This window comes from Talpa occidentalis, unplaced genomic scaffold, assembly GCF_014898055.3.
Source record: "Talpa occidentalis isolate TD23 unplaced genomic scaffold, MPIMG_talOcc4v2.1 talOcc4.2, whole genome shotgun sequence".
NCBI lineage: Eukaryota > Metazoa > Chordata > Mammalia > Eulipotyphla > Talpidae > Talpa > Talpa occidentalis.
Window position 1 is genome coordinate 2,536,895 of NW_023602073.1, and position 18,617 is coordinate 2,555,511.

The 18,617-nt window shown below is 49.2% G+C and overlaps 1 protein-coding gene across 1 annotated transcript; it reads right to left on the minus strand.

Moving 5' to 3' along the window:
* Nucleotides 1-520: 520 nt before the first annotated feature.
* Nucleotides 521-16,435, minus strand: LOC119251615 (zinc finger protein 345-like). Its single transcript, XM_054698288.1, is given in 6 exon segments — nucleotides 521-4,997; nucleotides 7,086-7,178; nucleotides 7,428-7,590; nucleotides 13,930-13,987; nucleotides 14,133-14,191; nucleotides 16,252-16,435. Coding segments are annotated over 6 exon segments (2,394 nt in total). The 5' UTR covers nucleotides 16,267-16,435; the 3' UTR covers nucleotides 521-2,991.
* Nucleotides 16,436-18,617: the final 2,182 nt, after the last annotated feature.

Here is an 18,617-nt window from a genome sequence, read left to right on the forward strand (position 1 = left end):
AAGTACAAATCAAGATTATACTAAGCATAATACCTTCTAGCTCCATCTATGTTGCTGCGAATGGCATGAGTTATCACTTATCGCAGGAATATAGGGGAACCAAGTAAGACATCAGTGTAAAAAAATAGTAACAATACAACACACAACAAAACAAAATAAAAATAGACAATTATAAACCAGAGACATCCTGCAGGGAAGCAGGAGGGAGAGGGATCAGAGAGAGGGAGGGAGGAGCACAGGGGATGGAGGTGATGGTGCACGGGTGCCTTGGGGAAGGAAACTCTAAGGGGACTACACCTGAGCTGCGGGGGATTGTTTAAAAATGAACAATGATATAAAAAATAGGGCTTCCCCGGTGGCGCAGCGGTTGAGCGCTGGGTTGCGAAGCTGCCCGCGGCCTCTGTGGCCCCGGTTCGATCCCCGGCTGATCCCCGGCCACTGGAGGAGGGTCCCACATGGCGCGCAGACCTCTCCTGCCGCCCGCTGCTCCCCTCAGCAGTGTACTTCGGTCCTTCTGCCTGCTCTGCTCCCTGCTCTGGCTCTGGTGAATTCTCTCACCCTCCCGCGCTTCTGACTGTCCCCAGTGCTTGTATAAACAATAATCTTTGAAAAAAAAAATATAAAGTGACGATTTGCACCCATGAAGCCGCCTGATCCACTTTCTTCCAAAAAAAGTTTGAATTTACTAGAGAAGAAGCTTGCGCAGGGAAGGACTTCCTCCTGCCCATGGTGACCTAATCATGTGGAGGGTTTATCTCCTCATTTTTAATTTATACATACAAGAACTGAGATACAGGCCAGAGGTGTGGGGGATGAGAGGATTCACCAGAGACAGAGTGGGGAACAGAACAGGCAGATTGACTGAAATAAACTCTGAGGGGAGCAGCGGGGAGACAGGAGGGGTCTGCCGTGCCCTGTGGGCAGCTCCCTGGCCAGGACCGAACTCACGCAGCAGAGGCCGAACTCACGCAGCAGAGGCCGCAGACAGCCTCACAGGGCTGCGTCTGACCCTTGCTCCCCAGGGAGGCCCTGTGGCCTCCTTCCTGAACATCCTCTCTGGAGGGTAGCGGCTGGGTGCCCCGGGTTAGATCCTCATCACCTGCCCCCAGGGCACACAGTGGGGTGGAGTGACCGGCTCTCCTTCCTTCAGGGCCGCCATTCAGACCCGGTTGGGGGCGGGGTGATCTCCTACCAGCCAGGCCGGAGCAGGGAAGGGGCGATGGCCCTGGACTATGTCACCCCGCGGTCCCCAAACCCTGAGGAGCGTCCCTGAGATGAACACGCGGGTGGGGAGCAGGACAGGCCCGGTGCACCCACCCCAGGTGCACCCACTCAGCACGACGCGCTAGGAGACCCGTCCAAGGAGGCGGGTCACGGAGGGTCACGCTCAGGAATGAGCCCCGACCCCCAGGGTCCTCCTGGCCCGGGAAGATGCCAGCCAAGCCCCCAGGTTCCCACCTAACAGGCAGATGACAGAGCCGAGACACCAGCAGGGGACGGGGCAAAAGAGGTGCCAAGATGGGAGGAGGAGCACCAGGGCCTGGGGTGACGGGTCACAGGGGTGGTGGGGACAGGAGATTTGCAAGAATTATACAGAAGGGGAGCAATCCAATATTGCACAAAGATGAACAACAATTTAATAAAAATTTTTTTAAAAAGCAAGAATCCTTTCCTTTAAAAAAAATTCAGGGGCCTCTGGTGGCGCAGGGGTGAAGTCTCAGCACTATGAAGCTGTTCTTAGTACTGCAGACATGAGTTCGATCCCTGGACAGGGAGGTGACCCACATGGCACAGTAGACCTCTCCTCTCTCCCCACTGGCCCCCTCAGCAGTGGATTTCAGTAGATCCGCCAGTTGTGCTCCCCACTCTCTCTGCGGAGAATCCTCTCACCCCCTCATACCTCTGGGTTGCACCCCAGCTCTTGTATGCAGAATTAATCTTCCAAAAAATTCCCTTATTTTGTAGAACTGGGGTGTAGGCCAGAGGTTCGGGGGTGAGATGATTCACCAGATACTGAGTGTGGAGACAAACAGGCAGAACCACTGAAATACCTGGCTAACGGGAGCAGCGGGTGACACAGGAGAGGCCTGCTGCGGCCATATGTGGGGCGGCTCCGTAGCCGGGGTTAACCACGGCCAGAGCAGGCAATAGCTCTGAGACTTAACCCTGAGGCTACCAGGGAGGCCCCCAAAAAGCTTCATCATGAAAGGTAGGTAAAGAAAACTGCAGACCTCAACCTACAGCCAACAGCACACAGTTCAACTTTTCCTTCTAGAGGAGGACATTTTGGAGGTGAGCAATTCCAGCATCGGGGGGCACCACAGAGGCTTAGAGTACTGGACAGAACGTGACGGCTAAGTTAGAAAACCCAGGGAGATCACTTACCCACGCAACATGCAGGGTGCCCTGTAGAGAGACAGCTACCATGGACATGAATGGCATCGCCCAGGAACTAAAGAGGATACTAGAAGCAACAGCAACAGGAACAGCGACATCATCACTGCACGAACTTGGGAGAAGAGTGAACCAGGTAACTCCACGCAATTAGGAGTGAAACTGTACATCAGTTCCCATTGCTCTCAGCTGAATGATGTGGTTTGTGCTCCCAAGTTTGAATATTTTTTAAAAGATTTTTATTTATTCAAGCATACCAGAACCAGGGTACAGGCCAGATGTGTGGGAGGGTGAGAGGATGCACCAGAGACAGAGCGGGGAACAGAACAGGCAGACTGACAAAATACTCTGCTGAAATACACTCAGCGGGCGAGACAGGAGAGGTCTGCCGCACCATGGGGCTGCTCCTGGCCGGCCAGGGAATCAAACTCGCACCACAAAGGCCACGGACAGCTTCACAGAACTGCGCTCAACCACCTGCGCCACCAGGGGAGGCCTGCCTGTCCACTCTTGACATTCATAGCATTTCCATCCTGTGTGGAATCTGTCATGCCTAGTGAGGGCTGACTTCCTGAAAAGTTTTCCCACTCTTCACAATCATAGGGATTTTGGCCAGTGACATCTCTGATGTCTAGTGAGAGTGTGCTTACTGGAAAAAGTTTTCCCACACTCTTGACACTCCTAAGGCTTCTCTCCAGTGTGACTTCTCTGATGGAGACGGAGGGATGATTTCCAATGGAAAGTCTTCCTACACTCTTGACACTCATAAGGCTTCTCTCCAGTGTGAATTCTCTGATGGTCACTGAGGGATGATTTCCAGGAGAAAGTCTTCCTACACTCTTGACATTCATAAGGCTTCTCTCCAGTGTGAATTCTCTGATGCTCACTGAGGTAAGACTTACTGGAAAAAGCTTTCCCACACCCTTCACATTCATAGGGTTTCTCTCCAGTGTGAATTCTCTGATGTCTAATAAGATGTGCCTTAATAGAAAAAGCTTTCCCACACCCTTCACAACCATAGCGTTTCAAACTGGTGTGACCGCTCTGATGTTCAATGAGGGATGATTTCCGGTGGAAAGTCTTCCTGCACCCTTGACATTCATAAGGCTTCTCTCCAGTGTGACTTCTCTGATGGTGACTGAGGGATGTTTTCCAGTGGAAAGTCTTCCTACACTCTTGACATTCATAAGGCTTCTCATCAGTGTGAATTCTCTGATGCTTACTGAGATAAGACTGACTGATAAAAGCTTTCCCACACCCTTCACATTCATAGGGTTTCTCTCCAGTGTGACTTTTCTGGTGGTAACTGAGGGATGATCTCCAGTGGAAAGTCTTCCCACACTCTTGACATTCATAAGGCTTCTCTCCAGTGTGAATTCTCTGATGCTTTCTGAGATAAGACTGACTGATAAAAGCTTTCCCACACCCTCCACATTCATAGCATTTCTCTCCAGTGTGAATTCTCTGATGCTTTCTGAGATAAGACTTACTGGAAAAAGCTTTCCCACACCCTTCACATTCATAGCATTTCTCTCCAGTGTGAGTCCTCTCATGTAGAACAAGAACTGATTTACAGGAGAACACTTTCCTGCACGCCTGACATTCATAGGGTTTCTCCCTTGTATGAGTTCTCTGATGGACACTAAAAGCAGATTTGTGCCTGAAAGTTTTCTTACACACCTGACACGGGTAGTGCTTCACTCCCGTTTGAGATTGTGGATGTACAGTGCGGGCAGTCTTCCATGAGAAAGTTTTCACATAATCGTTAGAGCCAAACAACTTCACTGCAGTGAGATTTCTCTGGTATCCCCTCTGTAAGGAAATCTCAGAGGTGCCCCCACACTCATCAGGTTGATCGTCTGCTTGTGATTTCTGATGTTCAGTCAGAACAGAGGTTTTACAGGCTGCTTCACCATATCTCTTATATCCAAAATTATTCTGTCCTAACTGGGTACTCTCATGTGGATAGGTGTGAAACGTGTTCCTGAGACTGGCCCCACTTTCATAACATTCCTGTTGCTCATGTTCAACATTCCTAGGAGGATGCAAATGCACTGGAGTCATCTCCGCAGCTCTCCCCTTCTCATTACAACTGCAGGGAGTCTGTCCTCCTTGGGTTCTGCCTCGGACATCGAAAGGTGCCTCATCACGGGTGTCCCTGCATTCATTGCATTTACGGGCAGCCTCTTTCGGAAGGGCTCCTCTAGGTGAAAATACTGTTTCTTCACTCAAGACTTTTCCTTGTTCACGAAATTCAAAAGGCTGTTGAAAGTTCTGAATCACCTGGTGACTAAGGTGCTCAGGATACTTGATGGGTTCCCTCATTCTACTAAAGACCTCCTCGTTCTCTCCAGCATGCTCTTCATGAGGCTCACCAGGGATCATCATGGTCCTATGTATAGTAAAGTTCTCAGGCATCATCGCTGAATTGTTTCCATTTTTGATACTATGGTTCACACAATGAATTGAGTCCAAGTTGCTTTTTTCCATTAAGTCAGTTCTCTCCTTGGATGGTATTTTGCTGCTGGTGGTAAGAACTTGCCACACATGTCTGCCCTGATTTGCAGGGCTGTCATGAGTCAGGTGATCCACAGTATGGACATCTAAAGTGAGATAAAAATGACCATGTCTCCAAGAAGTAAGCATTCTGAGTGAATATTACTAAGCAGCACAAAAGCTCCTATATTACAACACAATTTACAGGTATTGATTTTCTGATTCATGCTTTTTGCCCGTAGCAAATTATGGGGAGAGTAGATTTATTGGTATTTTTTATTTTAGCATAGAAGATGTGGGGTGTAGCCCAGAGGAGCAGGAGTGGGGGTGCTGTAGGGGAGCGTGGAGACAGTGTGTGGAACAGAACAGGTGGACTGACTGAAACAGACGGTTGAGAGAAGCAGCGGGTGAGCCAGGAGAGGTCTGCTGTGCCAAAGTGGGTGAGCTCCTTCACTGTAATCAAACTCAGGCCATAATAGTAAGAGCTAAGAGACTTCATCCCTAGGCCTCCAGGGAGGTCCCAATTAACAGATTTTCTAATGCCAAACCAGGATAACAAATCAGTAAAACTAATTTCACCATGGTTTTATAAAACCATAAATATTTGGTAAAAATAGTCTTTTAACTAGAGTTGTCGATTTCAACCAGAAGCATTTCACCCAACATAGATCCTACATACTTCGTTTGTTAGGCTGACCCTGTGCAGCTCTTGCGGGTACTTTCTGAATAACCAAGCCCTACAGAGGCCATGGCTTTCCCGGAAATCTGTGGACGGAGTGACCCAGTTATTGCCCAGGCACTTTAAGCAAGAGGCCTGCTGAAACACAAGGACTATGCTTCTCCATTTCCGTTGTTTTTCTTTTGACCCCGGCCATGGCCACGACACCTGCAGAGGTTCTCAGAGGCATGCGCTTCCCTCCACGGCAGAGACCTGTCAGTTCTTATTTAAATATCATATCGCATAAGGCTCAGAATCCTAATACATGCAGCAAACTCCACCTCATCATTGTGTCCCACGTTCCCTGCTGAGCGATAGGAAAAAAGTTCTGCATCCAGCCTGTGGCTATCAGCGTTACAGGCTTTTCCCACATCCTTCTGAGAGCAACACCCTGGTGTTCTCACCGCACTCCCTGGAACCTGCGTTTCTGCTTTGTTCATAGCAGCTCCAGTTTCTATGTCGTGTGTGACTCTCAGCTACATCACACTGTCGTTGATTCCTTTACTTTCCTCCCAACAATTCCCACGAGAAGGTGGAATTGCACAGGTCACACTGCTCCCCAAGGTATGAGCCCCCAACCTCAAACTCTTGGTGCCATGGCTTTAGAAACCACCACCTCAGGTTCCCCCTCCCATGTCACAGAACATCCCTTCCCACGCTGAACAATTTCTGGGTCCTCCTCAGCCTCACAATTACTATGTGGGTGGTCACAAGGTTTGCCCCTGAAACACTACTCATTTTCTAAATAACTCTCCATTCAACGTCCCTCTATCCCTTTTGAGTTAGTCACCTGCAAAGTGACTCTCCAAAAGCAATACACAGCCTCTAGCCCAGACTGCAGAGGGAACTATAGATATGACATGTCAGTGCAAGCCATTCACCTCACCTGAGCTCTGAAAGAAAAGAATTAATCTCTATAATGATGCGTATGGAGCACACACACAAAAACAACATCCTCCACTTCGTTTCACTCACGCTGGTCAAACATCCTCTGTGGCTTTACCTCTCTATTAATAAATGTATTTATTATATATTCTTTCCTCACAGAGTGTATAACTTCAGAAAGCAAAGATCATTTCTGTGAGTACTGTTGCTCTCCCCTCTCATAGAAAATTTACCACTGGCTAAACTTCCCATGAACATACAGAAAGAATAAAAAAATTCCTCAACAGATACCTAAAGAAAACAGTCTGTGAGAATACACTAAGAGAGAGAACAGAGAAATGTGATTACTGAAGAATAATCCCCACAGTATCAGGGACTGCATACTGGCTTAAGAACATAGACAACCATCATTAAAAGAGCAGGACAAAACTCACAAGAGAGCAATATTTGGGAACTGAATAAAGAATCAGTTTGATATATGCAGACACACTGTCCAAGGTTGGACACTGGAAGAGCACCTGAGTGTGGCCAATATCACTGGCCACACTCCCAGCATCCTCTCAGACTCCCAGCCTGGCAAGCAATGACTGACCTGAGAGGTCCTGGTTTGCGGGATCATCCACAGACCACGGCTGTACTCCCTGCTCCGACCTGATGCTCTCCTCAGGATCGGGAACACAACGCCCTGTGATGAGAAACAGTGTTGGTCTTCGATCAAGTTCAACTTCAGTCTTTGAAAACTAACAAATGCAGTGTGAAGAGCTGTGCAAAAGAGGCCAATCTGAATCTTTCCTAAAAAAACTAAAACCGAAACACCCACAATGTACAATGCCTGGATGTTCAACCTCACCAACACTCAGTTTCGTAAGCAAGTGCACACTTATCGGTGCAGAAGACAGCCTTGCACTAGAGTGTTACACTGGCACTTCCTCACCTAGGGACAGCAGGTGACTGCAGGTCTCCAGCATCACATTGCAGTACAGGGTCCTCTGAGCTTCACTCAGGCACTGCCACTCCTCCCAGGTGAAGTTCACAGCCACGTCGTCAAATGACACCGTCCCCTCTGAGGGAATATTTCTCATCTCAGGGCCGGCAGCCTGGGTCAGACAGAGCAAGTGCAAACACAAATTATTTTGTGGGTCTTTGGTCCTGTATAGGATGTATAGAATTGGCAGTTAATAGAGACTCACCTCTCCATTCACCCATTTGGTCCGAAAAGTAGAACTATAGCTTACCTTATCAATTTGGAAGTGTCTATGATTCTAAGAATAAAAGGATGAATAACTTTTGCTCCTTGAGGAGCTGATAGCCTGGCTGGCAGGTGTAACAGACACAGACCCGTAATCATGTGCTAAAGGAGCTTCATAACAAATGAAAAGCATGTGCAACTTTGTGCCAATACTTTACTCCTGTGACCTAAAGCCTGGTTATCTTCAACTCACAGTAAACAAAAACTGAACCCGAAACCAGAATGTTCAAGCAATGAGGGGGGGAAAAGCACAGGTAAGAGATGTTCAACTACAAGCAAGTATAAACCAGAGACACACTATGGGGGGGTGGAGGGATTAGGGTCAACATAAGGGGGGTGGGATGTATGGGGACTATAACCAAGATGAAAATGCATACATTGCACAGAAATGAAAAATGATGTAAAATATATATAAAATAAAATTTTAAGAAAAGATGTTCAGCTGACAGAGTCAGAGAAGACACAACAGGTCATTACTTCTAAAATGGAAGGACAAAGGGGAGGAGAACTCGGTAATAACTCGGTGGCGGAGGTACGAGGGATGTTTTCCTAATATGCTGTCCGCATGACGGACTGGTGGACACTGGAATTCCACACGCAACTGGACATGTGTGTGATGGATCAGGAACTCTAAGCTGAGAACAGAAATTTGGGAGTCAGGGCCTCCCTGGTGGCACAAGGGTTTAAGTCTCAGCACTATGAAGCTATCGGCAGCTGCTGCAGCACGAATTCGATCCCCAACCAGGGAGCTACCCATGAGGCACAGCAGACCTCTCCTGTCTCCCCGCTGCTCCCCTCAGCTGTGGATTTCAGTCAGTCTGCCTGTTCTGTGCCCCACTCTGTCTCTGGGGAATCCTCTCACCCCCTGCACCTGTGGCCTACACCCAAGCGTTTATATGCATACATAAAATAAATATTAAAGAAAAGAAAGAATTTGGGAATCTCCAGGATATTATTGATAGTTTTCACCACCGTAGGGGAGAACACGGTGACCAGAACAAAAGGTATCGAAAGAGGAGGAAAAACAACTAGAAGAGACAAATACTTCTTTTGGAGAAAGAAAAAAATAGATCATAGCAATGAAAGAGTTTTGAAAAATAAGACACTAGGTATAAGAAAACAAACATCTTAAGAAATCTGTAAATTTATTCCATCATCTCATTTCCTGTGTAGTAAATCCTGTGCACCTCCACATACATATTGAATAGGAACCCATTAAAATAAATTTCTATTTCTATTGGCTAAAAAAAGGATTCAGAGGATTTTTCCTCAACACAAAACGAGTCCTTGACACAGCCACAGGTGACATCTACATTCCCAGTGAGAGAAGGACTAACAAAGATGCTCAGTGTCCCCTTATTCACAGTGGGTTCAGGTGACCCTATACAGCAACAACCAGAACAACAACAAAAACACAACATAAGTAAAAATAGTCATAACCAGTTATAATTCATCGCTGGAAAACCAATGAAAGCCACAGTAAAGCGACTCTGGAAAGGAAAACCCAGTGAGCAGACTGTGAGTATAACACACACCTGTGTTCACACACAGAGGAGCTCCTGTACACTGCCAGGGAAATGACAAAACAGTAAGCAATGCATGTAGCGGAACCAAGGGCAGAGACTGAACTGGAATAAAGAAACCCGGAGGGTTAAACAATGAATTAAACAAATACAAAGGCACAACAGCATCCAGGACACGATGAGCCTGCTGCACTGACAAGCAACTCTCGCAAGGTAACCCGGCCACATCCCAGTTCTAGGAAAACAAAAATCATATTTATAGGCTCACTGGTTAAAACACTTATACAAGAAGTAAAACAACACAGAGTGAAGGTGGACGGCTCATGTCTGTGCACAGAAACTCACAGGACCTCCCAGCAGGAGTGGGCTCAGGATGCCATAAAAGCACCGTATGACGAAATGGGACAATACAATCCCCTCACGCTTTCGACCCTGTTCAAAATGGAAATGCCCAGCCACGAGGAAAGGACTGGAACACACAGCTCTGCAAATCACACACCCAAGCGGGTCCTAACACATGAATGTGCTCAATATGACCAGTCACGAAGGAAAAATGAACGAGAAGTACAAGAGATGAGATTTTACATCCGCTGGGATCGCAATGATTTAAAAAGAAAGAAAAGAACAAGTACTGGCAAAAATTGGGACCTGGCTCCCTTGCACACTGCTGGGGCAAACATAAATGATGCAGCCAGGAGGGAAGACAGGAAGGTGATTCTTGGGAAAAGGGAACTCAGAATGACAGGAGGACACATCCCCACCCCGGGGTGTTCCCCAATAGCAGGGACAGCAGGGACGGGCAGAGACGTCTGCTCACCTACAGTCACGGCACCACCAGTCATTACAGCCCAAAGCAAAATCAACCCAAGCCCCAGGTGATGGATTAATGGATAAATAAGACTGGTAGATACACATAAGAGAATATTAATGGGTCTCACAATGGAACTAGACAATGACACACACTACAATATGAAGGGACTCCTGTAGGAGACCTATGAAATGACAAAACAGTTAACAATGCAATAAAATAAGAGATTCACCAAGAAAACAAGGTGTAACAAGACTCCAGTTATACAGGTGTGAGTTGTCAAACTCTTGAAAACAGAAAGTAAATGGTGGACACAGGGGCTGAGGGACAGGGCAGTTGGGAGCAAGAGTTTCATGAGTGCAGTATTTTATTACTGGGAAATGAAAAAATCTGGAAGGTGGTAACGGCTGAATAACACTGTCAGATACTAATTGGTAAAGAACACCACATGAAAACAGCGAAAGGAGACTTTTTATTTTACATTTAAATGAAGGGTCAGGGGCTTTCCTGGTGGCTGAAAGGTTGAGACACAACCAATGGAGCTGTCCGCAGCCAGAGAGCTACCCACATGACGCAGCAGCGCTCTCCTGACTTGCCCACTGTTCCCCTCAGCGGTGTATTTCAATAGATTCGCGTGTTCTGCTCCCCACTCTGTCTCTGGTGAATCCTCCCTCTGCCCCATTTCTGGCCCATCCCACAGTTTTGTATGCATAAATGAGCTCATCTTTTCAAAAATGAATGAATGAATGAATAGAGGGCCACATTTACTAGGAAAAGGAGAAAAAGAAGCAACAGTCATGCCGGGCAGAAGAGCAGCCACTGCTACTCCCCACAGTGCAAAGGTTTATAAAATGAAACACTTCCATGGTCACAAGTGACAGGAGAGCTGCTAAACTTAGATTGTAAAATATATTCATTCTATCAATATTCTATAAACATTCCATCAAAATTGAAAAAATCTACCACTAACCATAACTTCAGCAAGAATCATATGTATGAGGGCCTTCCTGGTGGCGCAGCGGTTGAGCCTTGGGTTGTGAAGCTGCCCGCAGCCTCTGCAGCGCCGATTTGATCCCTGGCTGCTCTCCGGCCACTGGAGGAGGGTGCCACATGGCGCGCAGACCTCTCCGGCCGACGGCTGCTCCCCTCAGCAGTGTACTTCGGTCCTCTGCCTGCTCTGCTCCCTGCCTCTGGGGAATTCTCTCACCCTCCGCGCTTCTGACTGTACCCAGTGCTTGTATAAACAAACAAACAAACAAACAAATAAATAAAAACAAGCCTCTATTAAAAAAAAAAATCATACATATGACTAACGCACACACACCCACTGTACTCCAGACTCGATGACAGAAATGTGAAGCTCCTTATTAAAAACTACATTTAGGGGGCCTCCCCAGTGGCGCAGTGGTTGAATGCTGGGTTGCGAAGCTGCCCGCGGCCTCTGCGGCGCCGGTTCAATCCCCGGCTGCTCCCCGGCCACCTGAGGAGGGTCCCACATGGCGCGCAGACCTCTCCTGCCGCCCGCTGCTCCCCTCAGCAGTGTACTTCAGTCCTTCTGTCTGCTCTGCTCCCCGCTCTGGCTCTGGTGAATTCTCTCACCCTCCCGCGCTTCTGACTGTACCCAGTGCATGTATAAACAAAATAAACAAACAAATAAAATAAATAAATAAAACACGCCTCTATAAAATAAAAAAAAAAATTAAAAAAAAAAAAAAAAAACTACATTTAGGATCACTGACATAAACTCCCAACAACCAAAGGTCAAATGATGAACATCTGCGCTACCTGATTTTACTCAGCGAGTGTCTGTGTCATGACCCTTGCTCAAACGTTTCCCACTGACCCAAGTACTTTCTCCCCCTGAACTCTGAGCTGTCACCACACTGGCCAGTCGGAGGCAGAAAAGGGAGCAACCTCATCACTGAGAAAACGCATCCATCATGTTTGCCCAAGAATGAGAACTGTATTGTGAAAGAAAGTGAACACACACACACACACGAATGCACGTATGCACGCTCACACGCACACGGCAGTGCTGTTGTTAGCAACCATTAAGGTATCAGATAATATTGAAGAATAACTTGCTTTGGGTGAGACTAAACTCTGGAACAGAGAAATCCCTTTTTGGTGGCCGGAGACCTGGGCTGAGAAGGATCTAATTCCACACGGGAGGGCACAACGCAGGACGAGGTTTGCACATTGCATGAGCGGCAGGTGCCATCGGGACGGCTACAGGCGCAGTCAGGTGGGAGCTGAGCCTGTGGTAGTAGGACTGGGCAGAGGCCCACGCTCAAGTGTAACTGGCAGAAATGGCAAAACACAGTTGACTGACTCACTTAGGAGAAGTGCAGAATGAAGACGGGAGACCAGATCGGAACACAGGGATTAGCTACATTCAGGAGCACAAGATACTCAAGCACTCAGGGACTCAGAAAAGAAATCATCAGAGAGACCATGACAGAAGCAAACACAAAGAAATTTCATCTTCCAAAACACTGAAGACGGAGGAAAACTCACCAACACATACGACGAGGTCAACATTGCCCTGATCCCCCGCAAAAAAAAACAGCATAAAAGGGAAAAATAGACCAACAGCACCAAAGAACAGAGAAGCAAAAATCCTCAACAAATTCCACCCGACTTAATACAGCAACATGGGGCCTCCTGGGTGAAGCAAGGAGTCAAGACAAGGCACTATGAAGCTACTATCCACAGCCCCTGCAGCATGACTTCGATCCCCAGTTGGGGAACTGACCAACACGGCACACCTGACCTCTCCGGTCTCCCTGCTGCTCCCCTTAGTAGTGTATTTCACCAGATCTGCCTGGTCTGTTCCCCACTCTGTCTCTGGTGAATCCTCTCACCCACCACATGTCTGACCTGTACCCCAGCTCTTATATGGATAAATAAATCAATCTATAAAATTCCAAACGGATTAAATATTTGGTGATGTACTTGACAGAAAATATAGGGACACAGTACAGTACAGTTGCCACAACGTGCACTAGGGAACACAACCCCAACACCCAGAGAAACAAAAGCAAAAATCAACAAGCGGGACACCACCAAACCTAAAAGCTTTCATACTCAAAAGAAAGCAGCCCAAAAACTGAAAGGCAGTCTACAGAACAGAAAGAGAATCTGCATGCCACACATGCGACAAGGGATTCATTCCAAAATTTATAACATCCCCAAACAATGCAAGAAACGAACTGATGAGTCAATTAAAAATGGACAAAGGGGGGCCTCCCTGGTGACACAAGGGGTTGGGACACAATCTATTAAGCCTCTGCAGCGTGAGTTCGATCCCTGCCCGCAGGGACAACCCGCATGGCGCAACAGACCTCTCCTGAATCGCCTGCTGCTCCCCTCAGCAGTGTGTTTCAGTCAGTCTGCCTATTCTGTTACCTGCTCTGTCTCTGGTGAATCCTCTCACCCTCTGCATCTCTCGTCTGTACCCCAGTTCTTGTATGAATAAATGAATAAATCCTAATAAAAAAATGGACAAAGGAACTACAAAAAATCTTCTCTAGAGAGGGAATTCTGACATCCTACAGACAACAGGAATGTTCACCGTAACTTATTTTAAGAGAAATGTAAATTGAAAGCACACTTAGATGCCACCTCTCTCCTTGAGAAGGCCCAAATAAAAACGAATGGATTTACACAAAACGGGGGGTGGGGGGTGAAAGTTTTATGGGGAGTATAATAAAAATGAAAATAATTACACTGTGCAAAAATGAAAATGATGTAAAAATATGTAAGATAGTATTTAAAAAAGTGAAAGACTGAAAAAAAAAAAAAACATATGCAATGAAGAACGCTGGAGAGGGCGCAGAGAAAAGGGAGCTCTCACCTGCGGCTGGTGGCCATGACAGTCGGAACAGACCCTGTGGATGAGGGTGCGGAGGTTTCTTAAGGAAATAAAAACGGAAATTCCATGTCATCTGCAATACTTCCACACATTATCCTCACGGGAAAACTCAAACACAAAAAGATTTATCCCACCCGGGAGCAGAGCAGCTCTGTTCCCAACTGCCCAGTCATGGCCCAACCTACATCCCTTCGGCAGAGGCGGGGCAGGAAGGGTGGAGCACACGCAGGGGAGCACTGCAGGGCTGTGAGGAAGGAGCAAAGGGTCACACTGAGGAGAAAATGGGTGGGTAAAGAGGCGATAGTCTTTTTTTTTTTTAAATATGTATTTATTTATACAAGCACTGGGTACAGTGAGAAGCACGGGAGGGTGAGACAATTCACCAGAGCGAGAGCGGGGAGCAGAGCAGGCAGAAGGACCGAAGTACACTGCTGAGGGGAGCAGCGGGCGGCAGGAGAGGTCTGCGCGCCATGTGGGACCCTCCTCCGGTGGCCGGGGAGCAGCCGGGGATCAAACTGGCGCTATAGAGAATGCAGGCAGCTTCGCAACCTAGCGCTCAACCGCTGCGCAACCAGGGAGACCCAAAAGTCTGTTATTTTAAAAAAAAAAAGATTTATTTATTCAAGCATACAGGAGCTGGGGTACAGGACAGAGGTGTGGGGGAGGGGAGTGAGAGGATTTAGCAGACAAACAGGGAACAGAATAGGCAGACTGACGGATATACACTGCCGAGGGACGCAGCAGGCCAGTCAGGTCTGCTGCACCATGTGGGTTGCACCCTGGCTGCCCGGTGAATGGAACCTGTGCTGCAGAGACTGCAGACAGCCCCATCGGTTGCATCTCAACCCCTTGTGCCACCAGGGAGGCCCCGGGAGGTGCTATTCTTCAGTGAAAGTAAAGACACATATCAGATGGCTTCACTCATCTGTGGAAAATAAATACCCAAAAAACATTTACAGGCAAAATACTTGAATAAAACTTAAACAGGGTCATGTGAAGGTAAAGATGACCACCAGAGGGAACAGGGGAAAGGGTGGAGAAGTTAGGGAGGGAGGTAGACGGGGGATGGGCCAGGGTGGTTGGGTAGAGGGGGAAACAAGGGGTAGGGCAAGACCCATTAGGAGTCTAGGAAAAAACTGGCAACTATTTAAGCAGAAGGTTTTTAGTGCTACACATGTCAATGACAGATCGAGGAGGGAAAATAAGTAAAAGAAAGAGAAAAAAGTATAAGAAGCTTTAAAACAGGACCTCCCCAGTGGCGCAGCGATTAAGCGATGGGTTCCGAAGATGCCCGCAGCCTCTGCAGCGCCGGTTCGATCCCAGGCTGCTCCCCGGCCACCGGAGGAGGGTCCCACATGGCGCGCAGACCTCTTCAGCCGCCCGCTGCTCCCCTCAGCAGTGTACTTCGGTCCTTCTGCCTGCTCTGCTCCCCGCTCTGGCTCTGGTGAATTCTCTTACCCTCCCATGCTTCTGACTGTACCCAATGCATGTATAAACAAAACAAACGAACAAACAAATAAATAAAACAAGCTTCAAAACAATTATAAAAAATGGAATTTCCCCAAGGTCACACACAGTGTTCTCAAACATGGCAGGAACTTTGGGGAAGGCAAAGGCTGGAGAGTGTCACTGGACTGGGGAACAACTTAGGGTGCTGGGAAGCGTCACTAGAAATGCATGCAGACCACACCAAGGAGAAATGCCCAGGAGCAGTGCAAACAACCGCCAGAAAAAAGGACTCTGAAGAGTTTACCGGGCACCTGGGGTTTGCAGAACCCCTGAGAGAAGAGCAGGGGCAGGGATGTAAGGACGCCCCACTGGACTCAATGTCACACGTGCCAAGACTGACGCCTGCATGAAAGTCTCCGAGAGCGGCCTGGGACACAGGATAGGATTTCAGCAACTGCACAGAAACCTTAAAAATTCAGTTGTCCTTTTCAAATGACTCGTGGCTCCTTCACCCCCATCTGCACTTGGGTCCTCAGGCCCATCCTCTTCCTCCTTCCTCACCCCGCACCTGAGCAGCGCAGAGCTGGGAAGTGTTCCTGTCCAGCGGGGTGAAGAGCCACAGGCCACACCTTCAGCGTCATCAACGGAGATCCAGGTACAGACTCTGCGCTGCGGGAGCACCAGGGCAGAGCCCCATCTTCACGCACGCTGGACATGGGAAGGGCCTGGACCTACGCCACACCTTTCCCTGAGGAGGAATGTGTCCCTGCAGAAAACTCTGTTTCTAATGTGCATGTCCGTGATGAACTCGCATAAAGTCAATGCACCGCGAGCTGAAGCCAACACGCCACTCACCAGAGATTCGTCCATGGTCGCTGCTCTCACAGACGCGCCAGGGCTCGGGAGCGGCGCTGGGGGGCGCTGGGGTCCAGCACAGAGGACGGAGGCGGCTGCCGGGGTCCTGGAGTCTCCTGGCCAGAGCCCGCCACACGCTGCCTGGAGACACCAGAGAGTCACCGCGTGTGGCAGCGGGTGGCACTTCTAGCAGGGCAGGAACGGCCCCGAGTCCACGCGCGGCAGTGCCTGGGCGGACGGTTCACCACAACTTAGTAAAAGGTGACACTGCCCACTGCCTGCGCCACGGTCACGCAGGAGCAACCGTCTCAGAGCTGAGGAGTCGCTGCAGAGTGTGGACTCCACTTCCAGCGAGACGACGCCCCGAACGCACTGTTCTGCCAGGACACCCCGGCAGAAGGGTGGCTCCGCGCCCTTCCCGCCCTCCGCTCCGTGGACACCAGACAGCGCCGCGTCCCCTGGGTGCGCACGTGCAGGCGGGAGGCGGGAATGCAGCGGCCAGCAGGACGCCGCCTGGGGGGGAACGCGCAGCGCGCCCGGAAATTCAGTCCACAAGCCTCTAACGCCCCACGAACTCCCAACCACCCCGCCCTGCAAACCCAGTTTCCCGGAACCTCCCCGCACCCACAGGGCCGCCTCCCGCTGGCAACCCCCGCGACGTCACCCGCCCCCACTGAGTCCATGAATCCCGCCCCGGCGCATTAACCCCCAGAAACGCCGTCTGGCTCTCCCCTCCCTCACCGCCCGACTTCTGGGGGCCCAGAGGAGACGGTGCGCTTCCCTGACCCCCGCCCCGGGAAGACCCCGGCAGCGTCCGGGGACACCCCGGAAAGGCCGGGACGTTCTCCCCAACGGTCTCCACCCCCGACCCCGCCCGCTCCGGCGGGAATCGGCTCCAAAGTGCCCGACTCCACGCGGCCGGGGCCCCCGCTCGCCCGCGCCCCCAAACCCCCGGCGCCTCCGCTCCCCGAGCCCGGCTTCCCGGGACAAACCCCGCGCTCAGCTCGGGGCGCCGCAGCGCTCCGGAGACGCGGGAACTTCCGGACGGGCGGGGGCGGGGCCGCGCCTGCGCAGATCGCGGAAGACCCGCCCAGAAACCTCCGCGGGAATCACGGGGCTCGAGACTACATTTCCCACAACCCCTTGCGCGGCCCGTCGGTCCGTCGTCGGGGCGGGGTTGCAGCCTGGAAGTGGGAGGAGTGGAGGTTGAGGAGAACGGGCGGGTGGGCGAGGCCCGTGAAAACTGCGGGGCCCATAAAGGGTTCAGGGCTCTGAGGGAAGAGAGCTCAACAGGGCCGCCCGGGGGCTGAAGGGGTTAAGCACCGCGCTGACTCAGAAGCTGTCCGCCCCTCCACAGCAGGGAGCGACCCACAGGGCTGGGCTGACCTCTCCTGTCCTGCCTGCTGCTCCCCTCAGCAGTGTATTCCTCTCTGTCTGCCTGTTCTGCGCCCCACTCTGTCTCTGGTGAATCCTCCCCCTCTCTCTCTCTCACACACACACACACACCCCTTTGGCCTGCACCCCAGCTCTTCTATGAATTAATTTAAAAAACATACATAAGAAGTTCACATATAGTCTAAATAAGACACTCAGATACCAAGACACATTTCATCAAAATCAAGATTCAGGTATTTAAGAAGCATCTTGACCTTCTGATATCTGGATCACAGAGTCGGTGTTCAACAGAAAGATGCTGTGCTTAGCTAATGTGAATGCACAAGAATTCCACGCTGTTATGAAAAGCTCACCTGCTCTTTCATCACATGCTTGTGAAGATTTCTTTTGGCAACAACGTCCAATAATATTCATGGCTCCATTATTACCATGAAGACACATGAGGATATTAATAAACCGTTAGTGTATTCCCTGAAGGAGAAAATGATGAAATGAGTTGAACTTCAGCATTTTTCTGTGTCTAATTTTTATGCCCACAACAAAGTCCACGACTCCTCTGGGTGATTGAGATCAATCTATTCAGTCAGCCACAAACAGCATCTCCATTTAGATTTTCTTCATCCATGATACATGCCACCATCATAAATGTACCAAAGCAATTAAGATGTAAAGAAACTCATCAACTGGAGAGGGTCCCTTAGATGTTTGACGCACGAAAGTCAAATACATGACTCCAAGTACATACCAGAAGAAAGCCATAGAGTGAAGTGATTTAGGGCTGAATTATATTCATCAGGTCTCTTCACAATATCTCAAGTATGGTTGATAAAAAAAAGGACAAAGAAAATAACTATATAGGGCCCCAAACCTTCGTCTTGAACTCTTATTTATTTTTTTAAAGATTGATTTTATTCATTTATGCATACAAGAACAGAGGGGTAGGCCAGAAGTGTAGGGGGTGAGAGGATTCC